A 27,659-nucleotide genomic window follows, 5' to 3' on the forward strand; every position below is an offset into this window, starting at 1 on the left:
ACAATAAAAAAATCAAACCTACACATATTTAGTATCGCCGCGTTCAGAATCGCCCAATCTGTCAATAAAAAAAACATGACTGACATGTGCCCGCAATAGCGGCGGGTGAGATCGCGATTCAACCGTTCCTCTGTATGTGTTTTCCGTCCGGCGGAAACAGCTGTTTTGACGGATCCTGCAAAAAACGGATGAAACGTGTGGCCATCCGGCGCTTATACAACTCAACGAGAAAATAACGGATCCGGCAAAAAAAACAACTTATCTGGCAGAAAAAAAAGTAAATTGTGGAAAAAAAAACGGATCTGGCGGAAAAAAACGGATTAGGTGGGAAAAAAAGGATCCGATGGAAAAAAAACTGATCTGGCAGAAAAAAAAGGAACTTGTGGAAAAAAAACGGATCCGGCGGAAAAAAACGGATCCGGCGGAAAAAAACGGATTAGGCGGGAAAAAAAGGATCCGATGAAAAAAAAAACTGATCTGGCAGAAAAAAAAGGAAATTGTGGGAGAAAACGGATAAGGCGGAAAAAAACGGATAAGGCGGAAAAAAATGGATCTGGCGGAAAAAACGGATCCGGCGAAAAAAACTGATCTGGCAGAAAAAAAAGGAACTTGTGGAAAAAAAACGGATCAGGCGGGAAAAAAAGGATCCGATGGAAAAAAACTGATCTGGCAGAGAAAAAAAGAAAATTGTGGAAAAAAACGGATCTGGTGGGAAAATAAAGGATCCGATGGAAAAAACCCCTGATCTGACAGAAAAAAAAGGAAATTGTGGAAAAAAAACGGATCAGGCGGGAAAAAAAGGATCCGATGGAAAAAAAACCCTGATCTGGTAGAAAAAAAAAGGAAATTGTGGAAAAAAACGGATCCGGCGGGAAAAAACGGATCCGGCGGGAAAAAATGGATCCGGTGGAAAAAACGGATCTGGCGGAAAAAAACGGATACTGCAAATGTGCTCACAGGATGCGTTTTTTCCCCATAAACTTGTATTAGCGACAGATCGTGACGGATGGCCACACGTCGCGTGGTCGCGTCCGTCGTGCAACGGATCCGTCGTGTTTTGGCAGACCGACGGCACGAAAAAACGTTCAAGTGAACTTTTTTTGTCCAGCGCGTCCGCCATTTTCTACCGCGCATGCGCTGCCAAAACTCCGCCCCCTTCTTCCAGACTTCAGAATGGGCAGTGGATGTGTTGAAAAACTGCATCCGCTGCCCACGTCGGGCACAAATTTCACAACGTGCGTCGGTACGTCGGCCCGACTCATAGCGACGGACTCGTACCGACGCAAGTGTGAAAGAGGCCTTTATGAGGGTTGAATTTAAAAAAAAAACAAAAAAAAACGCGTGGGCGCCCGTGCAATTTTCTGCGCCAGAGGAGGAAAGCCAACGGCCGGGGGCCAATATCTGTAGCCTGCTATGAATATCAGCCCGTAGCTGTCTGTATAGCCTTTACTGGCTATTAAAATAGGGGGACCCCCAAAAAAAAAATTGCGTGGGGTCCCCCTATATTTTATAGCCAGAAAGGCTACGCAGACAGCTGCAGGCTGATATTCATAGCCTAGAGAGGGGCCACGGATATTGCCCCCCCAGGCTACAAATACCAGTCCGCAGCCGCCCCAGAAATGGCGCATCTGTAAGATGCGCCAATTCCGGCACTTAGCCCCTCTCTTCCCACTCCCGTGTAGCGGTGGGATATGGGGTAATGAAGGGTTAATGTCACCTTGCTATTGTAAGGTGACATTAAGCCGGGTTAATAACGGAGAGGCGTCAATAAGACGCCTATCCGTTATTAATCCAATAGTAAGAAAGGGTTAAAAAAAAACACGCACACATTAGGAAAAAAGTATTTTAATATTCTTCATTTCACCATACTTACCATACTTCAGCGCCTGCAAAAAACGTAAAATAATAAACCGTATACTACCTATCCGCCGTAGTCCAATTAATATCGAGTGTCCCACGACGATCTCCCCTATAGAACAGTGACATCGGGTGATGTCACTGCTCTATAGGACCCTCAGTGACACACTGACAGGAGACAATGGCTCCTGCAGTGCATCACTGAGAGGTTACCTTAGGACAAGGTCTCACTTTATGGCAATTGCTGCCTGGGAAAATTTCTCATACAGCAATGGCATAAAGTGAGACTAGGGACTTTTTTTTTTTACAGTGGCGGAGGAATACAGTGGTGGAAGGATACCTTCCTGCTGTCATTGTGTTCCTGGATCCCCTAGAGAGCAGTCGCATTATCTGATGTTGCTGCTCTCCACGGGAGATCGCCGTGGGACACTCGTGGATTTCTGCAGACAGGGAGTATATTGGTTGTTTGTTTTTTTTAATATTTTTTTTTACAGATGACACTGGCTTCGAGGAACAAAGTGACAAGTAATGGTGAGTATGAAATCTATGTTTAATGTACTGTATGTCTATATGTATGTAATGTATGAATGTATTGTATGTAGCATGTATGTAGCATGTATGTATGGAGTATTTTTTTTTTTTCATTCAACACATTAGCCGGATGATGGGACTATTACTGTCCCATAATTGGCTAATGTGTCAATCACTGTCATTGTAGCAGGCATCGTCCGATGGGACTTGTAGTCCCATCGGACGATGCTTGCATACACGCATAGAGCCCCCCCACGCCGCACAGAGATCCCCCACGCCGCACAGAGACCCCCCACTCCGCACAGAGACCCCCCCACGCCGCAGAGACCCCTCCACGCCGCACAGAGACCTCCCCACGCCGCACAGAGACCCCCCCACGCCGCACAGAGACCCCCCACGCCGCAGAGACCCCTCCACGCCGCACAGAGACCTCCCCACGCCGCACAGAGACCCCCCCACGCCGCACAGAGACCTCCCCACGCCGCACAGAGACCCCAACACGCCGCACAAAGAGGGAGAGCGACACAGGGGGAGAGTGCAGTTTACCGGAGATCACTGGGACTCTGTGCAAGTGGGGAGGCGGAGACAGAGCAGGAGAAGCACACGGCAGAGTGTGAGAGCAGAGGACGTCTGCCCAGAACCTGCAGTGCCTGGAGTACAGAGGAGAAGTGAGGGCTTCTTCTCTCCTGTGATAGAGAGCAAGTGGAGCTCGGCAGATAGCACAGGGCTCTAATAAAATGGCAGCTAGTCACACCTACAGCAGTGAGTTGTGCAGCCCACAGAGGCGTGCCCAGCTCACTGCTAATGCTGCTGCAATGTTACAGATAGGGTCCGAGCCGGTCTATTATCTCCTATGTCCATGGGGTGCCGTAATCTGACACTGATAGTGACATACTACTGCTGCAAAACCAAGATGTCAGCCCCCAGTGCATTCTTTCTACTCATATAACACACGGAATCTGTTTTACATGCATTCATATCTGGGTTATAACAGCATGTTATGCTACATTACATTGATTAATTAATGATCTACAAACGCGGTACCTTCCCTTTAAACCCATTCTTTCCTTTACCTGTGAAATGTTCCCCGTGCCATTGGCTGCAACATAACCCCAAAGCACGATTTATCGATTCTCATGCTTAATGGTTGGTGAAATGTTCTTTTCCGGAAATTTTGTGCCTTTTTCACTCTACACATACCTTTGATCATTGGGGCCAAAGAGTTTTTTTTTTTTTTTTAAACAATTAATTTTTATTGAAAGTTTACATTTTACAAATAAGGTGATAGCAAATGTCAATACAGAGCTGTATTTGCAATATGTATAAGAGAGCATGTAAACGGTTGACAGACAAACTAACAACAGGGTAGGAGGCAAGGTAGGGGAGGAGGGAAGCTATGGTTTGTTTGGCTGCCAGGAATATGAATGCAATGAGTGTTTGAATGTGTTTAGGGATGTTGGGGATGCGTTTGTTTAGTAAGGCCTCCCAAGGGTTTTTGTTAAGGTTTATATTGGTTATAGAGTAAAGGTACCGTCACATTTAGCGACGCTGCAGCGATCTAGACAATGATGCCGATCGCTGCAGCGTCGCTGTGTGGTCACTGTAGAGCTGTCACACAGACAGCTCTCCAGCGACCAACGATGCCGAAGTCCTCGGGAAACCAGGGTAAACATCGGGTTACTAAGCGCATGGCCGCGCTTAGTAACCCGATGTTTACCCTGGTTACCAGTGTAAATGTAAAAAAAAAAAAAAAACCACTACATACTTACATTCCGGTGTCTGTCGCGTCCACCGGCGTTCTGCTTCCCTGCACTGTGTAAGCGCCAGCCATAAAACATAGTGGTGACGTCACCGCTGTGCTTTACGGCCAGCCGGCGCTGACAGTGCAGGGAAGCAGAACGCCGGGGGATGCGACAGACACCGGAATGTAAGTATGTAGTGTTTTTTTTTTTTTTTTTTTTTACATTTACACTGGTAACCAGGGTAAACATCGGGTTACTAAGCGCGGCCCTGCGCTTACTAACCCGATGTTTACCCTGGTTACCAGTGAAGACATCGCTGAATCGGCGTCACACACGCCGATTCAGCGACAAAATAAAGTTCTGGCCTTTCTGCTCCGACCAACGATGTCACAGCAGGATCCAGATCGCTGCTGCGTGTCAAACACAACAATATCGCTATCCAGGACGCTGCAACGTCACGGATCGCTAGGGAAATCGTTGTTAAGTTGTTCAGTGTGAAGGTACCTTAAACCAAATGGTAGATTCTGATCCAAAATCTACGTACAATCGGGCATAGCCACCATGTATGGAACATATCTCCTGCGGAACTGCACCCTCTACAGCAATTTGGAGAGTAGTTGGAGACTGCCTTAGCCACTCTGGCTGGGGTCAGGTACCATCGTGTTAACACCTTATAGTTAGTTTCCAGCATAAGGGTATTTAATATTCCTCCAGTAGAGGAGGACCAAATTTGGGACCACTCCGAATCTGTCAAGGTGGAACCAATGTCGGACTCCCAGCGAGAAGTGTATTTTAAGCAGCGCCTATGAGAGGAGGAGTTTATATGCGAGTAGAGGAGAGATATAGTACCTGGAGCATGTGGATTTTGACGGCATTTTTGTTCGAAGGGAGTAAAGGAGTAAGGAGGGGTAGAATTTTTTAGTAATGAGTTGATAAAGTTTATAAGTTGTAGATAGCGAAATACCTCTCCATTGGGGAAATTATATTTTTCACTCAGGGCAGAGAATGGAATTATCCCGTCGACGTTAAAAAGATGGTGGACTCTGGTTATCCCTGCAGCGACCCATAAACGAAAGTTCTTAAGGGATTCCATGCCTGGGGGAAACTGGAGATTGCCTCAAAGGGGGGCGAGGGGTAAAAATGGTGAGATTAGCTGTGAGGAATATTTCAACGAGTCTCAGATCCTAAGAGAGTGCGTTATAATGGGATTTGAGATGTGTTTACGCTGGGGTGGGAGAATCCATAGTAGTGGGTCAAGGGTACCTGAGTAAAATACAGGGGCCTCTAGAGATAGCCACAGTGGGGGTTCGGAGTAGGCATGATATAGGGTCAGTTGCGCCAATTGGGCTGCATGGTAATATTTAAAAAGATTGGGAACTCCCAAGCCTCCTTTCAAATGGTGAAGGTAGAGGGTAGCTCCATTAACCCTGGGGAGGCCACCTCTCCAAACAAAAGCATCCACTAATCGTTGGGCTATTTTGAGGTAATGTGAAGGGACAGGGACTGGCAAGGCACAAAATAAGTTAAGTAATTTGGGGAGAATGGTCATCTTTAGTGCACGTACCCGGCCGAGCCAGGAGAGATGTAGCTTCTCCCATGACTGAAGTAGTAGACGGAGTTTGCGGAGCATGTGAGGATAATTGGCTGCATAAGGGGAGTCTAAACTGGCAGTCAGTTTCACCCCTAGGTAATCAAGATGGTTAGTGGCCCATTGAAATGGAAAGTCATGTTGGAGCTGTGAAACCATAGGTGAAGGGAGGGATATATTCATGGCATAAGATTTTGAAGGATTAACCTGTAGACCGGAGATAGATTCAAAATTACTAAGCGTTTGAAGTAGGGCCGGCAAGGATGTCTGAGGGGTTGATAGAAGTAGCATATCATTGGCAAACAAAAAGAGCTTGTGAGAAACTGACGCTATTTTTACACCCTGTATATTAGAGTTGAGGCGAAGATGAATAGCCAATGGTTCGAATGCCAAGAGGAATAATAAGGGTGAAAGAGGGCATCCTTGCAGAGTGCCTCTACTAATGGGGAAAAGCGCAGAGGAAAAACCATTTTAGCGTACGTAAGCGGATGGGGAGCTGTAAAGAGCGTGAATCCAAGAAAGAAAGTGGTCAGGGAACTTCCACTTCCGCAAGACCGCAAACAGATAAGGCCAAGAAATGGAGTCAAAGGTTTTTTTAATATCCAGTGACAGTAACATGCTTGATATGTTGCACTGTTTGCAGAGGTGCAGCAGGTGGGAGACTCTCCGTATGTTGTCTGAGGCTTGTCTACAAGGAACAAAGCCTACTTGATCTCTATGTATAAGAGTTCCCAAACCTGAGTTTCAAACGCTGAGATAGAATTTTAGCTAGTATTTTAAGGTCTACGTTAATAAGGGATATTGGTCTATAATTAGACCAGAGTAAGTGGTCTGAGTTGGGTTTTGGTATCATGGATATAGCGGACGTTAAAGAGGCTCCTCCTGGTTTATCACCTTTCCTTAAAGAGTTAAAATAGTTAGTGAGGTGGGGAATTAGTACCGATGCGTATTTTTTAAAATAGAGGGCCGTAAATCCGTCAGGACCTGTTTTTTTATTAACCCATTAATGACAGCCAATACGCCTTTTAACTGACCTTGCATATAAGAGAATAGCCTCCCCATACAGGTGACAATCCAGCAGCTGTTGGCTGTTAACTATAGCTGACAACTTTCTGCATCAGCCACGATCAGTGTTTGCACCGTCCAAATCTGTTTAACCCTTTAGATGCTGCTGTAAATAGTGACTACATCATTATAAATTGTTAACAGAGTGTGGGGGCTTCCTCTTTATCCCAATTGGTGCCCTCAGATAATGGTTTTGTGGTCCTGATGTTTGCGGTGGCAATTCATGACCAAATAGCGGCCTTAGAGTCTGACAGCTGTAGTAATCTGTTCAGAAGTTAGAGGCATTTAGGTGGTAATAATACACATTTTCATTTCTGTCATGCCACTTTGCATTAATTCCTGTAAAGCACCTGAAGGGTTAATAAACTACCTGACTGCAGTTTTTGATATGTCAGGGGGTGCCGTTTTTAAAATGGTATCATGTTTTGGGGTTTCCCAATATATGAGACCCCTAAAGTCACTTCAAACATGTTTAAGTCCCTAAAAAAATAAATGTAGTAAATTTCCTTGAAAAAATGAAAAATTACTGCTACATTTTTAAACCTCCTAATATGCTAAAAAAATAAAATAACATTTTACAAATGATGCTGATGTAAAGCAGACATGTGGGAAATGTTATTTATTAATTTTTTTTGTGGTATGACCATCTGGATTAAAGGGATAATCATTCAAATTTTGAAAATTGCTAATTTTTTAACATTTTTCTCAAATTTTTTATATTTTTTTTATAAAAAACACAAAACATATTGACCTAAATTTACCATTATCATAAAACATATTGTGTCACGAAAAAACAGTCTCAAAATTACTGGGATTTGTTGAAGCGTTGCAGAGTTATTACCACATAATTTCAAAAATTTGGCTCCGTCACTAAGGGGTTAATTTTCAGGTGCTGAATAGTTAGTTCTATTTCACTAGGAGTAATGGCTTGATTTAGGAGTTCGATCATGTTAGAGCTAAGAGCTGGGAGGGGGTAGAATCTAAAAAAGCGTCTTAACATTTCTGAGTTTATAGTGGTAGAGACGTTATATAACCGCCTAAGTTGTTGTTGGAACATATGAGTAATCTGTCATGGGTTGGATGCAATGCCCGAAGGTGTACGTAAATGTATGGGGGGACAGGGTAGGGGTAGGCATTTTAAGCGGCGAGCTAAGTAAGGCTAGGTTCACATTGCGTCAAGTACATGGCGTTAAACGGATCCGTTAAACGCATGTACAGAAAAGGAGCCAAAATTTGTGTAAAATCGTCGTCACGGTAACGCTTGCGTTAACGCATGTGATCGCGTTTTTCATTTGGATGTCCGTTAGCGAAGTATCCTTTTGTCTGCGTTTGTCACTGTCACTGTCCTTTTGTCATCGTCGGGTGTGGGTGCAGACTCATTCTCCATTTTGAAAGCATTGAGTGAACTTCTGCTAGCAAGATGCTTGTGTCTGATCTCGTTAGATTTCGCTTGATGCGGTTGCGACTTCGGCAGAGAAAGCGTAGTTCGCAAAGGAGATATTGGATCCACGAAGTGAATTTCTTGCGGAATACATATGGTGCCTTTCACACCCTGTATGTTCAGCTTCGGGATCATCCCTTCAAATTCCAACGCTATCTACGGATGTCCATTGAGACCTTTGATGTTCTGTTCTCACATGTGAAGGATGAGATACACCATCATCTCAGCACTTTCCGTGAAAGCATCAGTGCGGAGCAACGTTTAGTAGTGACTGAGGTAATTATACATTTTTTTATCATTCTATTGACAGACTAGATCTCGGTATCGTGTGGCATAATGTTCATTTAGCAATTGTATATTCTATTGTAACTAGCCTTTTAGTTGATCTTTAAAATCCTAATTTTTTTTTTTTTCTTTTTGAATGCCGACAGATATTTGGCTACCGGAGAATCTTTTGCGTCACTGCATTATCAATTTAGACTTGGGAAGTCAACAATTTGCCAACTGGTTCGGGAAACTTGTGATGCCATTTGGAACAACTTGCGCTACCAACACCGACATCAGAAATGTGGCTAGCGATTTCCCAACAGTTCGAGGATGTGGCTAATTTCCCCAATTGTATTGGTGGCGTGGATGGCAAGCACATTCGAATTCAGAAACCAGCGCATAGTGGCTCGCTATACTACAACTATAAAAAATACTTTTCTATTGTTTTGATGGCTATTGCGGATGCAAGGTACCGTTTTGTTGCTGTGGATATTGGTGCTTATGGCCGGACTAACGATTCCAGAGTCTTCAGAGACTCCAACATGGGCCGATGTTTGTACAGCCAAAATTTTTAACATACCCTCATCACGACCTCTACCGGGGACCGAAGACCCAAGTTTGCCCTTTGTTTTAGTTGGTGATGAGGCGTTCCAACTCGGACAAAATCTCCTCAAGCCGTACTGAAGCCGTAGTCTAAACTCCACCAGGCGCATTTTTAATTATCGCTTGAGCCGGGCAAGACATTATGTGGAGTGTGCCTTTGGGATTTTGACATTAAAATGGCAGATTTTACTAACCTGCATGCAACTGCAACCAGAAAATGTGGACCGTGTTGTGAAGGCATGCATCTGTCTGCATAATTTTGTGGCGAGACATGAACCCCAGGTGGTAGACCCCGATGAATGTGAGTCGAACCTCATTAGCATTGAATCGACTGCTGTTCGGTCTACAGCACAAATTATGAGGATTCGTGATCAATTTGCACATTACTTCACGCATGAAGGCCATGTTCCATGGCAAGACAGACACGTGTGAAAATAATTTAAAGTCTGAAGTTGTATCCTGATGTTTTGCTGAAATGTGTGTGGCTTTTATTGTTTGTTTTATTTTCCCCAACCTTATGTCGTGTAAAAAGTTACCTTCATGTTATTATGTTGTGTTAAAAGTTAAAGTCATACAAGAATCTTAAATTTTAAACAGTTTAATAAATGTTTATGGATTTTTTCCAACAAACTGTTGGTAGACAGGTTTAACATATGATATCCCATAGGGATGAAAAAAAAACTAAAATAGAAATTGGGCGTTACAAAAAAAAAAGAAATAACCAACAAAACTTGCAACGCAGTAATTGCACATGGCTGGGAACAGTGAAGAGTACTATAGACTTTGGTACTGCGCGGGCGTATTGTCTGCCCAACTGTATGATGGACTGCTACATTGTCTGTGATGTTCCATGCCCGTTTCACCCCGGCCTCTATATTGAGGGTTGCAGGCCGGCACGTCCATTCTTCTTGTTCCCGATAGAGCGGGTTCCTGGGGGCCCACAAATTCCTCAAGAAGGTCGTTCAGTCTTTGCCTAAACATAAGGTTTCTATGTGCCAGGATATTTTGAGCGACAGGCACATAGGACAAAAAAAGTAGCTTCCACTCATTAGCAGAGTATACAGAATCGCGGGATTGCAGGTCGGTAATTTCCCGCCTCAGGTCTTTGAGTTCACTGCGACACATGTTCTCTACCCGTTGGAGTCCATCGACGATAATGGCATCAGCTTCATCTTTTTGTGATGCTTGCTTGCGTCCACGCTGTGATTGCAACCGGGCACTCGCACCAGCAGCAACAGTGCTTCTCTCCACAGATCGTGGCTCGCTAATGCCAAACACATCTTCAGAAGAGAAGGCTCCAGTTCCTCTGCCGGTCTAGGTGCAGCGGGTACTGCATATCGTGCTGTAACCCAAAAAAACAAAAATTAATTCTTTTCCTTTCAACAATTTTGTCTCGCACACAGACCTATTTGTACTTACGAGCGCTGAGACAATGTTTTTTGAAGAAAGAGCAATTGGTCGTAATGCACATACGGGGTCACCCGTTTGCCACCTCATCCGCTTGGTGCATTTTGACTGTTGCGGTAGTCACGGACAAAGCGATCGCGTATGGATTTCCAACGGGTATGGACAGCATCGGCTTTAAATAAAAAAAACAAAAAACAATAAGTTATATGAATAGTAGATAGTTTGAAGATATATTAATATTAATAGTAGAAAAATTGTTGATAGTTTGTTAAGATAGTTGATATATAGATAGTAGATAGATAGATAGATAGATAATAGAGAAATAGTTTAGAAATAGTGTATAGATAGTTGAGAGTTAGATAGTAGACAACAAGTGGATAGGTAGATAGGATAGAAAAATGTATTTTTATTTTTTCACATTTTGCAATGTAACGTCACCAATATTTACCAATTTTTTTCTTTGAGGTTGTCGACTTCTCCATGTATCGGGGATCGAAGTGACAGATAATTTGATTCCACAACTTGCGGTTCTTCACAATGTCATGGTGGGAGCTGTCGCTCTGGTCCCATATGGAGGGGTTGGCTTCCACAAGGTTGATCAGTGTCTCGTTGTGAATAGTCAATGGCTCTTCGTCAACGACAATCCTTTTTTTTTTGGTCGCTGACTTGGACTATGTAAACACAAAACGTTATGTTGAAAGGGTCAATTTCACTTGATGGCCATATTCATAGATACAGAGATAGATAGATACATAGATATAGCGATAGATACATAGATATAGAGAGATAGATACATAGATGTAGCGATAGATGGATACATAGATAGAGCGATAGATAGTGGATAGATAGTTTATAGATATAGTAGATAGAAAGTGAATAGATAGATTGTTGATAAATATTGGATAGAAAATTTCTAGTTTTATATTTACCACTGGCAGTTGTGGCGACGACAGACGGCGAGGAACCTTCTTTCTCTTGTGTCCTCTGTGTGCCACAACCTATTGTATATGTAAAATGAAAAAAAAAAATTACATTAATTGGATCAATAAATTTATGCCTGAAAAATTAAAAATGTGTGCCATGTACCTTTGTGGTTTTTGCCTGTTTTTTTTGGGGGGGGTCTAGCAGCCTCGGGCTCAGAAGACTCCCATTTAAAATAAAAACATGATTTTTATAAACATGCTTAGCTCAAATACAATGGAGTTTCACACAACATTATTGTGTTTTTTTAAAGTGCAAGCCTACCGATTGCGAAGAAAACACCGCAGACACGCTGCTGCTGCTGCTATCAGTATCCGACATCTGCGTGCAACAAAGCAATACATTTTTAGTACACACACATCCGACGGACAATACAGACTCCCATGATGTATACAGAGATATATAATATATAGAAATGTACTTACATTTCCTGTGATCTCTTCCAAGACTGTCACGTGCAGTAGGTCTCAGGAGAAATGTGTGGGTGGGATATTCCTCCTTTAATGGCCGAAATCACATTTCCTGTCACATGACCACATGGACCACCCTCAAACGCTATTAAAACATGTGGTTCTATTTGGAAATTTTTCATGATTTGCGTCTGACTGCATTTGCCATAGCCTTCTATGGCAGAATGAACGCTTCCGTTAGTACTTTGTTAGCTTGGCCGGACCCGAAAACGCTGCAAGCCGCGTTGACGTCACCGCTCTGCTTTACGGCCGGTGCTTACACCGTGCAGGGAAGCTGACGCCGGGGGACGCGACAGATATCAGAATGTAAGTATGTGGTGTTTTTTTTTTTACATTTACAATGGTAACCAGGGTAAACATCGGGTTACTAAGCGCGGCCCTGCGCTTAGTAACCCGATGTTTACCCTGGTTACCCAGGGACTTCGGCATCGTTGGTCGCTGGAGAGCTGTCTGTGTGACAGCTCTCCAGCAACCACACAACGACTAAACAGCGACGCTGCAGCGATCGACATCATTGTCTATATAGCTGCAGCATCGCTTAATGTGACGGTAATTACCATTTCTTAATTACATTTCAAACTTGAGGAAAGGGCAACTTGAAACCATACTGCCATCTTTGTATCGCCTTCTCTCCTGCATTGTGGGCCTTCATCATTTTTGAGAGTGCTAGGCAGCTGCTTAGCATAACCCATGGCTGCTGTTTTGTGGCAGAAGGTTAGAGGAGGCTGAGTTTTTATAAAGCTGGGAAATTACCATCAACTGGCCTTTTCTAACAATGATCGTGAACAAGCCATAGCCAACAGGCTAATTAAGATCTGAAACCTTGGTCAAAGTTATCAGAGCACACAAATCTCCAAAAACTTGTGCATCTGACTTTTTTACGTTTTGCAATTTTTAAAACGTAAAAGATAAAAATTATATTTTTTTCTAAAATACAAAAAGAAAAAACTTATCTGTAATATAATGAAGTGATAAGGATCCCCCCAAAAAAACAATTTTTCATATGCAAATATTTAGAATTGAGAGTCCTCAGTGGTTGATACCTTTTAATGGCCAACTGAAAAGATGGTAATAAATTGCAAGCTTTCGAGACTACATATGTCTCTTCTTTCTCTGTAGTCTCGAAAGCTTGCAATTTATTACCATCTTTTCAGTTGGCCATTAAAAGGTATCAACCACTGAGGACTCTCAATTCTAAATATTTTTCTATCTACTGGCTAACACGGTACCAAGATATATTTCTTTCCTGTATTATATGCAAATGACACTCTTGGCATGGACAAGTCTCTGTGCACAGTCTCGCCTCCTCAATTTACATACTGAGTAATTTGTGTTATCTTGAATTATTAATTTCATGCAGTGGCTCTGCACCTCCACCTGGACAATGCATGAGCCCAGCCATGCTAACATACCGTTATTGTGGACTGCAGGCTCCGCTCCACACTGACCTGCACACAGGAGCCAGAGATGACCGTATCGGAGTACAGCTGAGCTCCTGCAGTCCATGCAGAGTTGCCGTTTGAGTGGAAGCAATACTTGAGTGCTGTCAAAGTTATGACAAAGTGCTCAGTTTTAAAAATGTGGAGGCAGAACAGTGGACAGAGACCATGGCCACAAAAAGGTTCATCGAAGTCCCCTTCATGTGCATATTAAATTAATTATGTATTTCTGTCAACTAAACCACTATAAGCTATAGAACCGGTATGATTATTATTGGGAATAAAATTTTTTTCCAAAGTACCTTTTATAAGTGGTTTAATTAGCATTTTGGGATGACAAACTCTTTACATGCTTTTATACATGTATATTACTTACCTACAATACTGTAAAAATGCTGCCTTTAACAGTTTGGTCTTATCATCATGAGGTATTGTCTCTCCTCTTTTAGATGGCTCTGTCGAGGTAGCCTTCATTAACAAAAAAAAGTAAACAGATGTCAAAGAGTAAGTGGAAGTGCCTAGTATACATTATGTACAAGCAAACCTTGAAACACTAAAGACAAACACCGCATATTGTTAGGTTAGCTCTCCCCTGCATTGCTTATAACTAAGAAATAATGGGCATTAGACCTACCAGTAATTCGGTTTCCAGGAGTCCATCCTGACAGCACCCTGGAGGACGTCCTCCTCTTCCTTGCAGGGACAGGAAAAACACAAGGTCCCACTCCGCCCCCTTTCTTTCAGTGTTTTGACAAGTTCCACACCATGGATAGATGCAATTTAAATTCTTTATTAACCAAATCATATTACAGCATATGAAATAGTATACATAGGGGGGGGGAGTAACGGTGCTGTCAGGATGGACTCCTGGAAACCGAATTACCGGTAGGTCTAAACCATTTTCCAGGACGTCCCCCTGACAGCACCCTGGAGAATACCAAAGAAAACTCCCTTAGGGTGGGATTACTGCTTGGAGAACTTTTCTCCCAAATGACGTCTGCTGACCTGCTAACACGTCAAGCTTATAATGTTTAAAGAATGTATTTACCCTGGCCCAGGTCGCGGCCTTGCATATCTGTTCTAAGGACGCTCCTGCTCGTTCAGCCCATGATGCTGAAATAGCCCTGTAGAATGAGCTTTTATCCCTACTGGGCAGTCTACCCCTTCTGATGAATAAGCTTTAGCAATTAAAGTTGTGTTGCATCTAGCTATTAAAGTTTTGGAAGCTTTTTTGCCCCCCATTTTTACCCCCAAATAGGAGAAATAGGTTAGGGTCCTTTCTCCAGGTACTAGTGGCCTTTAGATAATCAATTACTGCTCGTCTAACATCCAGGGAGTGTAAAGACTGCTCCTTTGCATTTGAGGCATTTTCGCAAAAGGAGGGTAAAATTATTTCTTGGTTCCGATTTTGCACTGATGCTATCTTGCGGATAAAAGAAGGGTCTAGTTTTAAAATGTCGTCCTCTCAAATCTGTAAATACGGATCCCTAACAGAGAGAGCCTGAATCTCCCCCACTCTTTTAGCGGTCGTAATGGCCACTAGGAAAGCTGTTTTCCATGTACGGACTGAGATAGGAATGTTTTCATACAGAGCATAAGGTTCCTCACAAAGAGCCCTGAGAACAAAGTTTAAGTCCTAGGGGGAAGCTAACTGCCTAATAGTGAGACGCAACCTCTGGATGGCCTTGACAAATCTAATTATCCACGGGTGAGAGGCTAAAGGGTAATCCAAGAAAGTGCTGAGGGCTGAAATCTGTACCTTAAGGGTACTAGGCCTAAGACCCATGTTGAACCCTGACTGGAGAAAATCCAAAACTCTGGGGACATCCGGCATCTCTGCTACTACGGCAGACCTGCCACCCTCCATACAGAATTTTTTCCAAATCTTGTAGTAGGTCACCGAAGTTACCGGTTTCCTGCTAGCTTGAATGGTTGAAATGACTTCATCTGATAAACCCCGAGCCTTCAAAATGTCCCTTTCAGGATCCATGCTGAAAGGTGTAACCTTCCCAGGTTTTGGTTTAAGACAGGACCCTGATAGATGATGTCCTTCCACAGAGGAAGTTTGATTGGGTTCTCTGTAGCCATGGACCCCAGCAACGGAAACCAGTTTCTCTTCGGACACAACGGGACAATCAACAGAACTGTTGCCTGGTCTTCCTGGATTTTTGATGACTTGTGGCTGATGTCTTCGGGCCACCTGCCCTGAAAGAAATTCCCTTCTAGGTGCGCTCCCCATCCCCACTGACCCCGTGGTGATTACCACACAAGGTGACAGAATCCACGAGACACCTGTCCTTAGGTTGCTGGGTTGGGTCCACCACCATAATGATCTTCTTACTCCTGTTGATAGTCGCATTGGTCTGTCTAGAGACATCGGGCAGCGATCCCATAATGAGAGAACTTGTCTCTGTAATAGTCTTGAGTGGGCCTGGGCCCACCTGACACAGGTGACACATTCTGTCATTATTCCTAGGATCTTCATGGCTGATCTTATGGTAACTCGATGCTTCAGAAACTCTGATCAACTTTCTTATTGACTCCTGCTTTTCTCTTGGTAGAAAGGATTGTCTGCATTTAGAGTCCAGGAGCACTCCAAGAAATACCTTCCGAGATTTGGGTTTTAGAGGTGACTTCTTCCGATTTATCACCCAGTCCAGGTGTTCCATCACCGCAATGGTTCGATCTCTGTGTAGGAGTAAGGTTTCTGCTGATCGGGCCACCAGGAGAAAATCGTCCAAATTAGGTATTATTGTAACTCCCTGGCTCCTTAGGTAGGCAACCACCTCTGCGACCAATTTTGTAAATATTCTAGGAGCCGAGGCCAAATTGAACAGGAGGCATTAAAACTGGAGGTGGCAGGTTTGGTCCGGTAGACTTACCGAGAACCTCAGAAATTCCTGAGAGGTTGGATGGATTGGAACCTGATAATAAGCACTCTTCAGGTCGAGAGTGCACATTACAGAATTTTTGTCTATGAGGTGGATGGTTGACCTTATAGATTCCATCCTGAACCTTTTGTATCTGACCCATACGTTTAATGGTTTTAGGTTTATGATAGTGCGTGTTTCCCCTGATGGTTTCGGGATTGAGAATAGGGATGAGTAGTGACCTCTGCCCATCTCTGATGAGGGGACCCAAACTACGACTTTGGAGCTGATAAGCTCCTGAAGGTCTGCAAACATTGAGGAATCGGCTGCAACGGTGGTCAGTGTGACAAACCTTTGGGGCGGGGCAGATGTAAGTTCTATTCTGTAGCAGACTGATATTATATTTAAGACATTCATTTTTTGTGATCTGTCTCCAGTTGTTCACAAAAAGACTGAGTCTGCCCCCTATACCTATGGCGTCATTGTCTTCTAGATCTAGAGCTTGATCCAAAAAGGGAATTTTTTCCCCTTCTGCTCTGAGCATAGGAACTTCTATAAGTCCCTCTGTTGGATCTCCATTGATCTCTATAATCAGGTTGTTTGCGAGGGGGCGGCCTTTTCCGAAAAGGCTGAAATTTTGGGGGTTTATCCTCAGGAAACCCTTTTTTACCATCAGATGCAAACTCTAAGATGTCATTTAACGCCTGTCCAAACACCCTAGATCCTGAGAAGGGAATGGCACATAATTTATTTTTAGAGGCATTATCTCCCGACCAGGATTTAAGCCAAATAGCTCTACGGGTTGCATTAGACAAGGAACTATTCCTGGCCGCGAATCTCACTGATTCGGCCGAAGTATCAGCCAGGAAGGCCGTGGCAGATATTATAATGGGAAGAGAAGATATTATTTTGGCCTGCAGGGTCTTATTAATTAAATGTTCTTCTAATTGCCCCATCCACAAGAACATGGATCTGGCTACAGAAGTGGCCACTATATTAGCCCGTATTAGGGCTGCTGATGCTTCCCAAGCTCGGCGTAGGAGAATATCCGCCTTGCAGTCCATGGCATCTCTGAGGCTTGACAAGTCCTCAAAAGGAATGGATATATTTTGTAACTTTGGCCACAGGTACGTCGACTTTAGGGATTTCTTCCCACGTCTTGATATCATCTGGGTCAAATGACAGGTGGCCCTTAAACTCCCGGGACATCACTAGTCTACGCTCTGCTTCCTTCCATTCTTGCATTATCATGAGCCGGATATGTTCGCTTACAGGGAACACAGTCTGTCTCTGAGATCTAAGACCTCCAAACATTAGACCCTGCCTGCACTGTGGACGCGGCACCTCATTCATCTGCATAGTATTTCTCACCGCCTGTACTAGGTTTTCCGTATCTTCCACTGGGAAGAGATACTTTCTTCCCTGGTCCTGATCTTCTAGTTGAAGTTCACCCTCTTCTTGGTCTGAGCCCTTAAAGGGAACCTATCACCCCCCCACCCCCAGGCGCTTGTAACTAAAAGCCACCTTGTGCAGCACTAATGCTGCACTTGGACAAGGTGGCTCTTTTAGTTATGCTCCCTGCACACGCTGAAATAAACACTAATAAAATGTGCCCTCTCATACCGTGAAATCGCCAGGGAGGCGGGACTTTCCTTCCTAATCAGACGCAGCACAGCAGTCATTCATACCCCCTTGGCGCCGTGCGCCGCCTCCTCAGCGTTGTTTGAATCTGTCCCGGAGCCTGCGCTGTTATGTGATCCCTTGGGCATGCGCAGTTAGCGCTGCCCGTCTTCTGACATCACTTGATGTCAGGCTGACTGCGCCTGTGTGGCCGTGCTGCCCGAGATCCCGCCCGCTCCATCTGAAGAAGGCGGAGGGAGATGAGTGAGAGACGAAGATATGCACTGCACATGCCCATGAATCCCAGCCCAGCAGTGTGAATAAATCAGAAGACACTGCGTGGCAGGATCTCGGGCAGCGCAGCCGCACAGGCGCAGTCAGCCTGACATCAAATGTTGTCAGAAGACGGTCAGCGCTAACTGCGCATGCCCAAGGGATCACATAACAGCACAGGCTCCGGGACAGATTCAAACAACGCTGAGAAGGCGGCGCCCGGCGCCAAGGGGGTATGAGTGACAGCTGTGCTGCATCTGATTAGGAAGGAAAGCCCCGCCTCCCTGGCGATTTCACGGTATGAGGGGGCACATTTTATAAGTGTTTATTTTAGCGTGTGCAGGGAGCATAACTAAAAGAGCCACCTTGTCCAAATGCAGCATTAGTGCTGTACAAGGTGGCTCTTTTAGTTACAAACACCTGGTAGGGGTGACAGGTTCCCTTTAAAGTCTGATTCCTCATCTGAGGCTATATCAAGATCTCTTTGCTCTGGATCCCATCTGGGTCTCTTACGGCTCGGGCCTGGACTGGAAGGGCGCTGATGTGATATGGTAGCCAAGGAGGCTTCCACTTCCTCCCTGATTAAACTCCTCATCTCAGACAAGAGGGTTGGTTGTTCTTCCCTTACAACCTTGGAAATACAGGAGCTGCAGAGTGCTTTTTTGTAGGTATCTGGAAGTTTTACATGGTATATGGAGCAACGGTTACACTTCGCCGAGGCCTTGCCTAGCTTTTTAGCCGTTGGGAGGGGTGTCTGTGGGATATCCTTATCCTAAATGACACAAGAATAGGGATAAACAGGACTAGGCTTAGTGTCTAAGTGTGTGTCCAGGTGCATCTGTCCTATGCGCACTTAACCCCTGTGTCTTCACTCCTGTCTTCCATATCCTCCTTCGTTTCAGGCATTTAGAAACACTGCTCCAAGACGCACACCCTGCGCAATATCAGCAACGGTAAATTCCTGAGTCCTGTTTCCACACGCAGACATCCGCAAGTTCGAGTGCTAACTTTATCAACATTGCCACCCGCTCGTTTCACCAACTACATCCGCGTTCCACGATGTGGAACGCAAGCAGAATCCCGCCGTTGACGTCACTGGAAGTGACTCTCTTATTTCTTTACTTACTTCCGCATTCCACATCTTGGAACGCAGGCCGGATCCAGCAGCTGAAGTCACTGGAAGTGGCGTTTTGCCGCTTCTGCTGACCCTTCGTGTTCCTGTATGGAACACATGGTTCAGGGCGCCTCTTCTCCTGCCGACATGGCGCCTGACCCAAGAGCCTCCCACTGGGAGGAGCGGCTCTACCCAGGAGCCCGTTCGCTCACTGGTCTCTGGGGCAGAGGGACTCCCAATCGGGGAGTTTCGGCCCTGGGCCACTTGACAGGGGGAAGGATATTGGACCAGCCGCACGATCCCCCTGAGCCCTACGGCAGGGGTGTCAAACTGCATTTCTCGAGGGCCTCAAACCATGTGCGTTTTCAAGATTTCCTTAGCATTGCACAAGGTGCTGGAATCATTCTCTGCAGGTGATTAAATTATCACCTGTGCAACACAAGGAAATCCAGAAAACATGACCTGTTTGCAGCCCTCGAGGAATGCAGTTTGACACCTCTGCCCTACGGTAAGCCGTCGCTCTCTCTCTCTCGTGTGTCCCTCCATGCAGGGACGGAAAAATACTGAAGGAAAGGGGGCGGAGTGGGATCTTTTAACCTCTCGTGTGTTTTTCCGGTCCCTGCAAGGAGGAGGACGTCCTCCAGGGCGCTGTCAGGGGGGACGTCCTGGAAAAATAAAATAGCATTTGTTATTTACAGCAGAAGCAAGTCTCTTATGGGCCTAAAGAATGTGAATGTGTCCTTTGGACAACCACAGGCCAGGCATAGATTTAAAAAAAACTTTTTTTCACAGTCGGTACCTGAAAAATACATTTACATAGCAGATGATTTTTGTACAAAGGTGGCCCACAGGATCTATTCAAGTTGGTACACTTTGGCCACATATTAGATTTAATAAAAATAAGAAATAAAGTGAAGGACGGCACTAGAGAAGTACAAGCTCTACTGGACTTGGGCTCATTAATAAGCAACCGGTTAGCAGATGTCACGAAAGCTCTGGGTCTGGTGCTCTGCACTGGTAGCAAATAGCTTGGTTTTCAACGAAGCAGAAGAAGAAACATATGCGGCACTCACCCTTTTCGTAGCTGTGTAATCGTGCTCTTTATTGGACAAAATATGTTAATACATCCATTAGGACATCAGGTCTGCAGGAGAGTGCGGGAATGGAGTGTGGACGACGGCCGTTTCGCACAGTGTGTGCTTCGACGGGCCCAGGTGATCACCTGGATCATCACCTGGACCCGTCGAAGCGCACAGTGCGAAACGGCCGTCGTCCACACTCCATTCCCGCACCCTCCTGCAGACCTGATGTCCTAATGGATGTATTAACATATTTTGTCCAATAAAGAGCACGATTACACAGCTACGAAAAGGGTGAGTGCCACATATATGTTTCTTCTTCTGCTTCGTTGAAAACCACATTAGATTTTCCTTGCATATGTGGCAAATATTAAGGAAAAAATAAAAAGATAAAAAATAACCTCAGAGAAATCTAATTATGATGTACAAATACATTAGAGGTTTGAATTTCTGATCAGTGCGAGTATCAGAGGTTGGGTAACGCCCAAATTACCTCGGAAAATGAATCCATTTGTATGGCGGCCTCCTCACCAAGTAGGATGGGTGTGCCACACACATATAAAACATTTAGGGCATATCCTGTAAACATGCTATAAATGTTGATTTGGGGAATATTCCTTTAAAGGGAATCTATCGGTATGCTGGTCCCTCTTAAGCCGTTTACATTGGCATATAGGTCATAGAAGCTTGAATAAAATGGTAACTTGACATCTGCAATCTAATATTTTATTCACAAGAAATCAACAGCTCATTTATATACACTGCTCAAAAAAAATAAAGGGAACACTAAAATCCCACATCCTAGATATGACTGAATGAAATATTCCAGTTGTAAATCTTTATTCATTACATAGTGGAATGTGTTGAGAAAAATAAAACCTGAAATGATCAGCGTAAATCACAACTAATAACCCACGGAGGTCTAGAGTTGGAATGATGCTCAAAGTCAAAGTGGAAAATGAAGTTACAGGCTGATCCAACTTCAGTGGAAATGCCTCAAGACAAGGAAATGATGCGGAGTAGGGTGTGTGGCCTCAGCGTGCCTATATGACCTCCCTACAACACCTGGTCATGCTCCTGATGAGGCGGCAGATGGTCTGCTGAGGGATCTCCTCCCACACCTGGACTAAAGCATCCACCAACTCTTGGACAGTCTGTGGTGCAATGTGACATTGGTGGATGGTGCGAGACATGATGTCCCAAATGTGTTCAATTGAATTCAGGTTTGGGGAACGGGCGGGCCAGTCCATAGCTTCAATGCCTTCATCTTACAGGAACTGCTGACACACTCCAGCCACATGCGGTCTGGCATTGTCCTGTATTAGGAGGAACCCAGGGCCAACCACACCAGCATATGGTCTCACAAGGGGTCTGAGGATCTCATCTCGGGACCTAATGGAAGACAGGCTACCTCTGGCGAGCACATGGAGGGCTGTGCAGCCCTCCAAAGAAATGCCACCCCACACCATTACTGACCCACTGCCAAACCGGTCATGCTGAAGGATGTAGCAGGCAGATCACTCTCCACGCCGTCTCCAGACTGTCATGTCTGTCACATGTGCACAGTGTGAACCTGCTTTCATCGGTGAAGAGCACAGGGTGCCAGTGTCAAATTTGCCAATCCTGGTGTTCTGTGGCAAATGCCAAGTGTCCTGCACAGTGTTGAGCTGTGAGCACAACCCCCATCTGTTGTCATCAGGCACTCAGACCACCCTCATGGATTTGGTTTCTAACTGCGACCTTCAGCAGGCCACAAATGTGCTTGTGTCTGCATTTTTCAGGGCTCTGGCAGTGCTCCTCTTTGCTCAAAGGCTGAGGTAGGGGGTCCTGCCCTCCTACGGCCCCCTCCATGTCTCCTGGTGTACTGGAATGTCTCCTGGTAGCGCTTCCAGCCTCTGGACACTACGCTGACAAACAGCAAACCTTGCCACAGCTCGCACTGATATGCCATCCTGGATGAGCTGCACTACCTGAGCCACTTGTGTGGGTTGCAGAGTCTGTCTCATGCTCCCACAAGTGTGAAAGCACAATCAACATTCAAAAGTGACCAAAACATCAGCCAGAAAGCATTATTACTGAGATGTGGTCTATGGTCCCCACCTGCAGAACCACTCCTTTACTGAGTGTGTCTTGATAATTGCCAATAATTTCCATCTGTTGCCTATTCCATTTGCACATCGGCATGTGAAATTGATGGTCAGTGTTGCTTCCCAAGTGGACAGTTAGATTTCACAGAAGTTTGACTTACATGGAGTTATATTCTGTTGTTTAACCCTCCGTCACATACAACTGATCTGACAGGCGCTTCTCTTTTACTTTCATTTCTCCTTCCTCACCAGATTGTGAGGAAACCCCCTCCCTCCAGGTAGTCTCCTGTCTCTTGAAGGTCTGTGAAACCTGATATCACAGTTGGATTTCAGAGCTTCAGGGGAGAGGATATAGCTGCACAGATCTCTCAGGCTCATTGTATGTGAATACGTCACATTCAGTAAGGTTGGTATTTTATGTTTTTATTCATCACAATAGTTTATTTAGCTTGTTTTATGAATGTATAGCACAAAATGTGAGGATATTTCATAGAAATAATAGAATTATTCTTACCGTTAATTCGGTTTCTAGGAACCTTCCACGACAGCGGTACTGGAGGAGGTCTCCCCGCCCTAATGGGGGACAGGAAAAACACTGGAGGTGGCAGGAAGGGGAGGGTATTTAACCTCTTTGTGTTTCCTGTCCCCCATTAGGGCGGGGAGACATCCTCCAGTACCGCTGTCGTGGAAGGTGACTGGAGAAAAGGGAGATTTTATAAAAGAAAGTGTGCTGCTCAGGCATATACAGTAGTTCCCTAACATATTCCTTCTCTTGCTTCAGATTATCTGCTGAAATGGAGAGGAAAATGTACAATTTATCCAAACAACTTGATGTTGAGGAAGTAACAAACATGCTGTTAGATGATAGAGACCTCACACTGAATGAGGATTTAGGAGAGGAAAGTGAGATTGATTCTCATGATGAGGTGGAAGAATGTGTCCTGGATTCTGAAACAGAGCAAGATGGTGACAGTGGTGAGGATGAAGAAGTTGGATCATATTACAGTTATGTCCATATATATTTGGACAGAGACAACATTTTTCTAATTTTGGTTATAGACATTACCACAATGAATTTTAAACAAAACAATTCAGATGCAGTTGAAGTTCAGACTTTCAGCTTTCATTTGAGGGTATATACATTAAAATTGGATGAAGGGTTTAGGAGTTTCAGCTCCTTAACATGTGCCGCCCTGTTTTTAAAGGGGCCAAAAGGAATTGGACAATTGGCTCCAAGGCTATTTCATGGACAGGTGTGGGCAATCCCTTCGTTATGTCATTCTCAAGCAGATAAAAGGCCTGGAGTTGATTTGAGGTGTGGTGCATGCATTTGGAAGGTTTTGCTGTGAAGTAAACATGTGGCCAAAGGAGGTCTCCATGCAGGTGAAACAAGCCATCCTTAAGCTGCGAAAACAGAAAAAACCCATCCGAGAAATTGCTGCAATATTTGGAGTGGCAAAATCTACAGTTTGGTACATCCTGAGAAAGAAAGAAAGCACTGGTGAACTCAATGCAAAAAGACCTGGGCGCCAACAGAAGACAACAGTGGTGGATGATCGCAGAATTATCTCCATGGTGAAGAGAAACCCCTTCACAACAGCCAACCAAGTGAACAACACTCTCCAGGAGGTCGGCGTATCAATATCCAAATCTACCATAAAGAGAAGACTGCATGAAAGTAAATACAGAGGGTTCACTCCACAGTGCAAGCCACTCATAAGCATCAAGAATAAAAAGGCTAGACTGGACTTTGCTAAAAAAAAACATCTAAAAAAGCCAGCACAGTTCTGGAAGAACATTCTTTGGACAGATGAAACCAAGATCAACCTCTACCAGAATGATGGAAAGAGAAAAGTATGGCGAAGGCTTGGTACAGCTCATGATCGAAAGCATACCACATCATCTGTAAAACACGGCGGAGGCAGTGTGATGGCTTGGGCATGCATGGCTGCCAGTGGCACTGGGTCACTTGTGTTTATTGATGACGTGACACAGGACAGAAGCAGCCGAATGAATTCTGAGGTATTCAGAGACATACTGTGTGTTCAGATCCAGCCAAATGCAGCCAAACTGATTGGTTGTCGTTTCATACTACAGATGGACAATGACCCAAAACATCAAGCCAAAGCAACCCAGGAGTTTATTAAAGCAAAGAAGTGGAATATTCTTGAATGGCCAAGTCAGTTACCTGATCTCAACCCAATTGAGCATGCATTTCACTTGTTAAAGACTAAACTTCAAACAGAAAGGCCCACAAACAAACAGCAACTGAAAACCACCGCAGTGAAGGCCTGGCAGAGCTTCAAAAAGGAGGAAACACAGCGTCTGGTGATGTCCGTGAGTTCAACACTTCAGGCAGTCATTGCCAACAAAGGGTTTTCAACCAAGTACTAAAAATGAACAATTTATTTAAAATTATTGAATCTGTCCAATTACTTTTGGTCCCTTTAAAAACAGGGTGGCACATGTTAAGGAGTTGAAACTCCTAAACCCTTCATCCAATTTTAATGTGGATACCCTCAAATGAAAGCTGAAAGTCTGAACTTCAACTGCATCTGAATTGTTTTGTTTAAAATGTATTGTGGTAATGTCTATAACCAAAATTAGAAAAATGTTGTCTCTGTCCAAATATATATGGACCTAACTGTATATTGGAAAAGATAAAAATACTAAATGAAACAAGAAGCCATTCCAGAAAAAACGTAGGGAACCTTTAAACATTATTACTCACCTTCCTGCAGTAATAGGAACTGCACGTAATGCAAAAACTGCAGTTGAATGCTGGAACAGTATATTTACAGATGACATTCTGGACTCTATTGTCACATATACCAACCAATATATAGACATTATAAAGGACAAGTACATCTGCAACAGAACCATCAAGCCCACAGATGAAATAGAACTGAGTGCTTTTTTTGGATTACTGTACCTTGCAGGAGCTTATAGGGCAAATAGACAAAGTTTGGAGGAACTTTGGGGTAAAGATGGGGATGGAGTTGAAAAATTTAGCCTTGTTATGTCCATAAACAGATTCAAGATTCTAATTTCTTGCCTTCGGTTTGACGACAGAACTACCCGAACCGAACGCAAAACACATGACCGACTTGCTCCAATTCGTGATATATTTCAAAGATTTGTTGTAAACTGTAAACAAAGTTATTACCCTGGAGAGAATCTCACTATTGACGAAATGCTCCCTGGTTTTCGTGGTAGATGTGCCTTTCGTCAATATATTCCATCAAAGCCAAACAAATATGGAATAAAAATTTATGCCCTTGTTGATGCCAGTAAGACCTACACTTACAACCTGGAAGTTTATGCAGGAAAACAACCAGAAGGTCTTTACTGTGTGAGCAACAAACCCATTGATGTTGTAAAAAGACTGGCTGAACCCTTATTTGGATCGGGTCGCAATATTACAGCTGACAATTGGTTTACAAGTTGTGATCTGATTGATTATCTGAAAATTCAGAAGCTGTCATATGTGGGAACTGTAAGAAAAAACAAAAGGGAATTGCCGCCACAGTTTGTAAGTGTGAAAGAGACAACAGTACAGCAGTATGTTTGCATTCCATAATGGAAAGGCTTTAGTTTCCCATGTACCACATGCCAAAAAAATCGTACTTCTTCTATCAACACTTCATGATGATGCTGTCATCGATCCTGGGACTGGGGCAGAAAAAAAACTGGAGATAATTACATTTTACAATGCCACCAAAGGGGGTGTGGATACAGCAGATCAGATGTGCTCCACTTTCAACGTCAGCAGAAACATCAAACGCTGGCCAATGGTCATATTTTTTGCTATGTTGAATTTGGGTGGTATAAATTCACAAGTAATTTATCTTGAAAACAAGCTTGAACCACTCCGTAGACGATTGTATCTGAAAAAATTGGCCCATGAACTAGTACTTGGAGAGCTACGCAGGAGAAGCGTGAAAACAATCGGTATCCCCTCTCGCCTTCAAGTTCAGCTCAAAAGGTTCCATCTGCACCACCTCACAAAAGAAGGAGATGCACCACCTGCCAAACGGAAAGCGGAACCAGAAGTCTTTCAAATTATGAATGTCTCAAATGTCATAAAGCAATTTGCCTGACACATCCAAAAATGGTGTGTAATTCTTGCTATTTGCTCTGCAAGTGTGACTTTTCTGGGGAAACCTCAGCATCTACTTCTGATTGAATATGTTTTTAATTGTACTTAACCCCTTCCCGACCCATGACGCCACGTAGGCGTCATGAAAGTCGGTGCCAATCCGACCCATGACGCCTATGTGGCGTCATGGAAAGATCGCGTCCCTGCAGATCGGGTGAAAGGGTTAACTCCCATTTCACCCGATCTGCAGGGACAGGGGGAGTGGTAGTTTAGCCCAGGGGGGGTTGCTTCACCCCCCCGTGGCTACGATCGCTCTGATTGGCTGTTGAAAGTGAAACTGCCAATCAGAGCGATTTGTAATATTTCACCGATTATAACGGGTGAAATATTACAATCCAGCCATGGCCGATGCTGAAATATCATCGGCCATGGCTGGAAATACTAATGTGCCCCCACCCCACCGATCGCCCCCCTAGCCCTCCGATCTGCCCGGTACACTGCCCCGCTCCCCTCCGCCCTGTGCTCCGCTCCCCCCCGCCCTGTGCTCCGCTCCCCCCCGTGCTCTTGTCCGCTCACCCCCGTGCTCCAATCACCCCCCCTGCACTCCGATCCACCCCCGTGCTCCGTTCCACCCCCCCGTGCTCCGTTCCACCCCCCGTGCTCCGTTCCACCCTCCCCGTGCTCCGTTCCACCCCTCCCGCGCTCCGATTCACCCCCCATGCTCCGATCCCCCCCCCATGCTCCGACCCCCCCCCCCCCATGCTCCGATCCCCCCCCCCCATGCTCCGTTCCCCCCCCCATGCTCCCCGGTCCTGCCGGGGTCCGTCTGTCTTCTCCCCGGGCGCCGCCATCTTCCAAAATGGCGGGCGCATGCGCAGTGCGCCCGCCGAATCTGCAGGCCGGCAGATTCGTTCCAAAGTGCATTTTGATCACTGAGATATAATCTATCTCAGTGATCAAAATAAAAAAAATAATAAATGACCCCCCCCCCCCCCCTTTGTCACCCCCATAGGTAGGGACAATAAAAAAAATAAAGAATTTTTTTTCCCACTAATGTTAGAGTAGGGTTAGGGGTAGGGTTAGGGTTAGGGCTAGGGTTAGGGGTAGGGCCAGGGCTAGGGTTAGG

General features: G+C 44.7%; 1 protein-coding gene and 1 long non-coding RNA gene across 2 annotated transcripts in view; both read right to left on the reverse strand.

Annotated features, from left to right (window-relative positions):
- The window catches only part of NUP133 (nucleoporin 133), a 257,731-nt gene that overhangs the window by 123,793 nt on the left and 106,279 nt on the right, over positions 1–27,659 (reverse strand). The window contains exon 12 of the mRNA XM_069769500.1: positions 13,768–13,859. Coding sequence (XP_069625601.1) covers positions 13,768–13,859 — 92 coding nt within the window. The remainder of the gene's footprint in view (positions 1–13,767; positions 13,860–27,659) is intronic.
- LOC138680616 (uncharacterized) lies at positions 9,711–12,261 on the reverse strand. The gene is made up of 3 exons (XR_011321689.1): positions 11,431–12,261; positions 10,950–11,172; positions 9,711–10,673 (listed from the first exon to the last, which is right to left on the reverse strand). It is a non-coding gene; the product is annotated as an uncharacterized lncRNA (long non-coding RNA).

This window comes from Ranitomeya imitator, chromosome 5, assembly GCF_032444005.1.
Source record: "Ranitomeya imitator isolate aRanImi1 chromosome 5, aRanImi1.pri, whole genome shotgun sequence".
In the NCBI taxonomy this organism is placed as follows: Eukaryota; Metazoa; Chordata; class Amphibia; order Anura; family Dendrobatidae; genus Ranitomeya; species Ranitomeya imitator.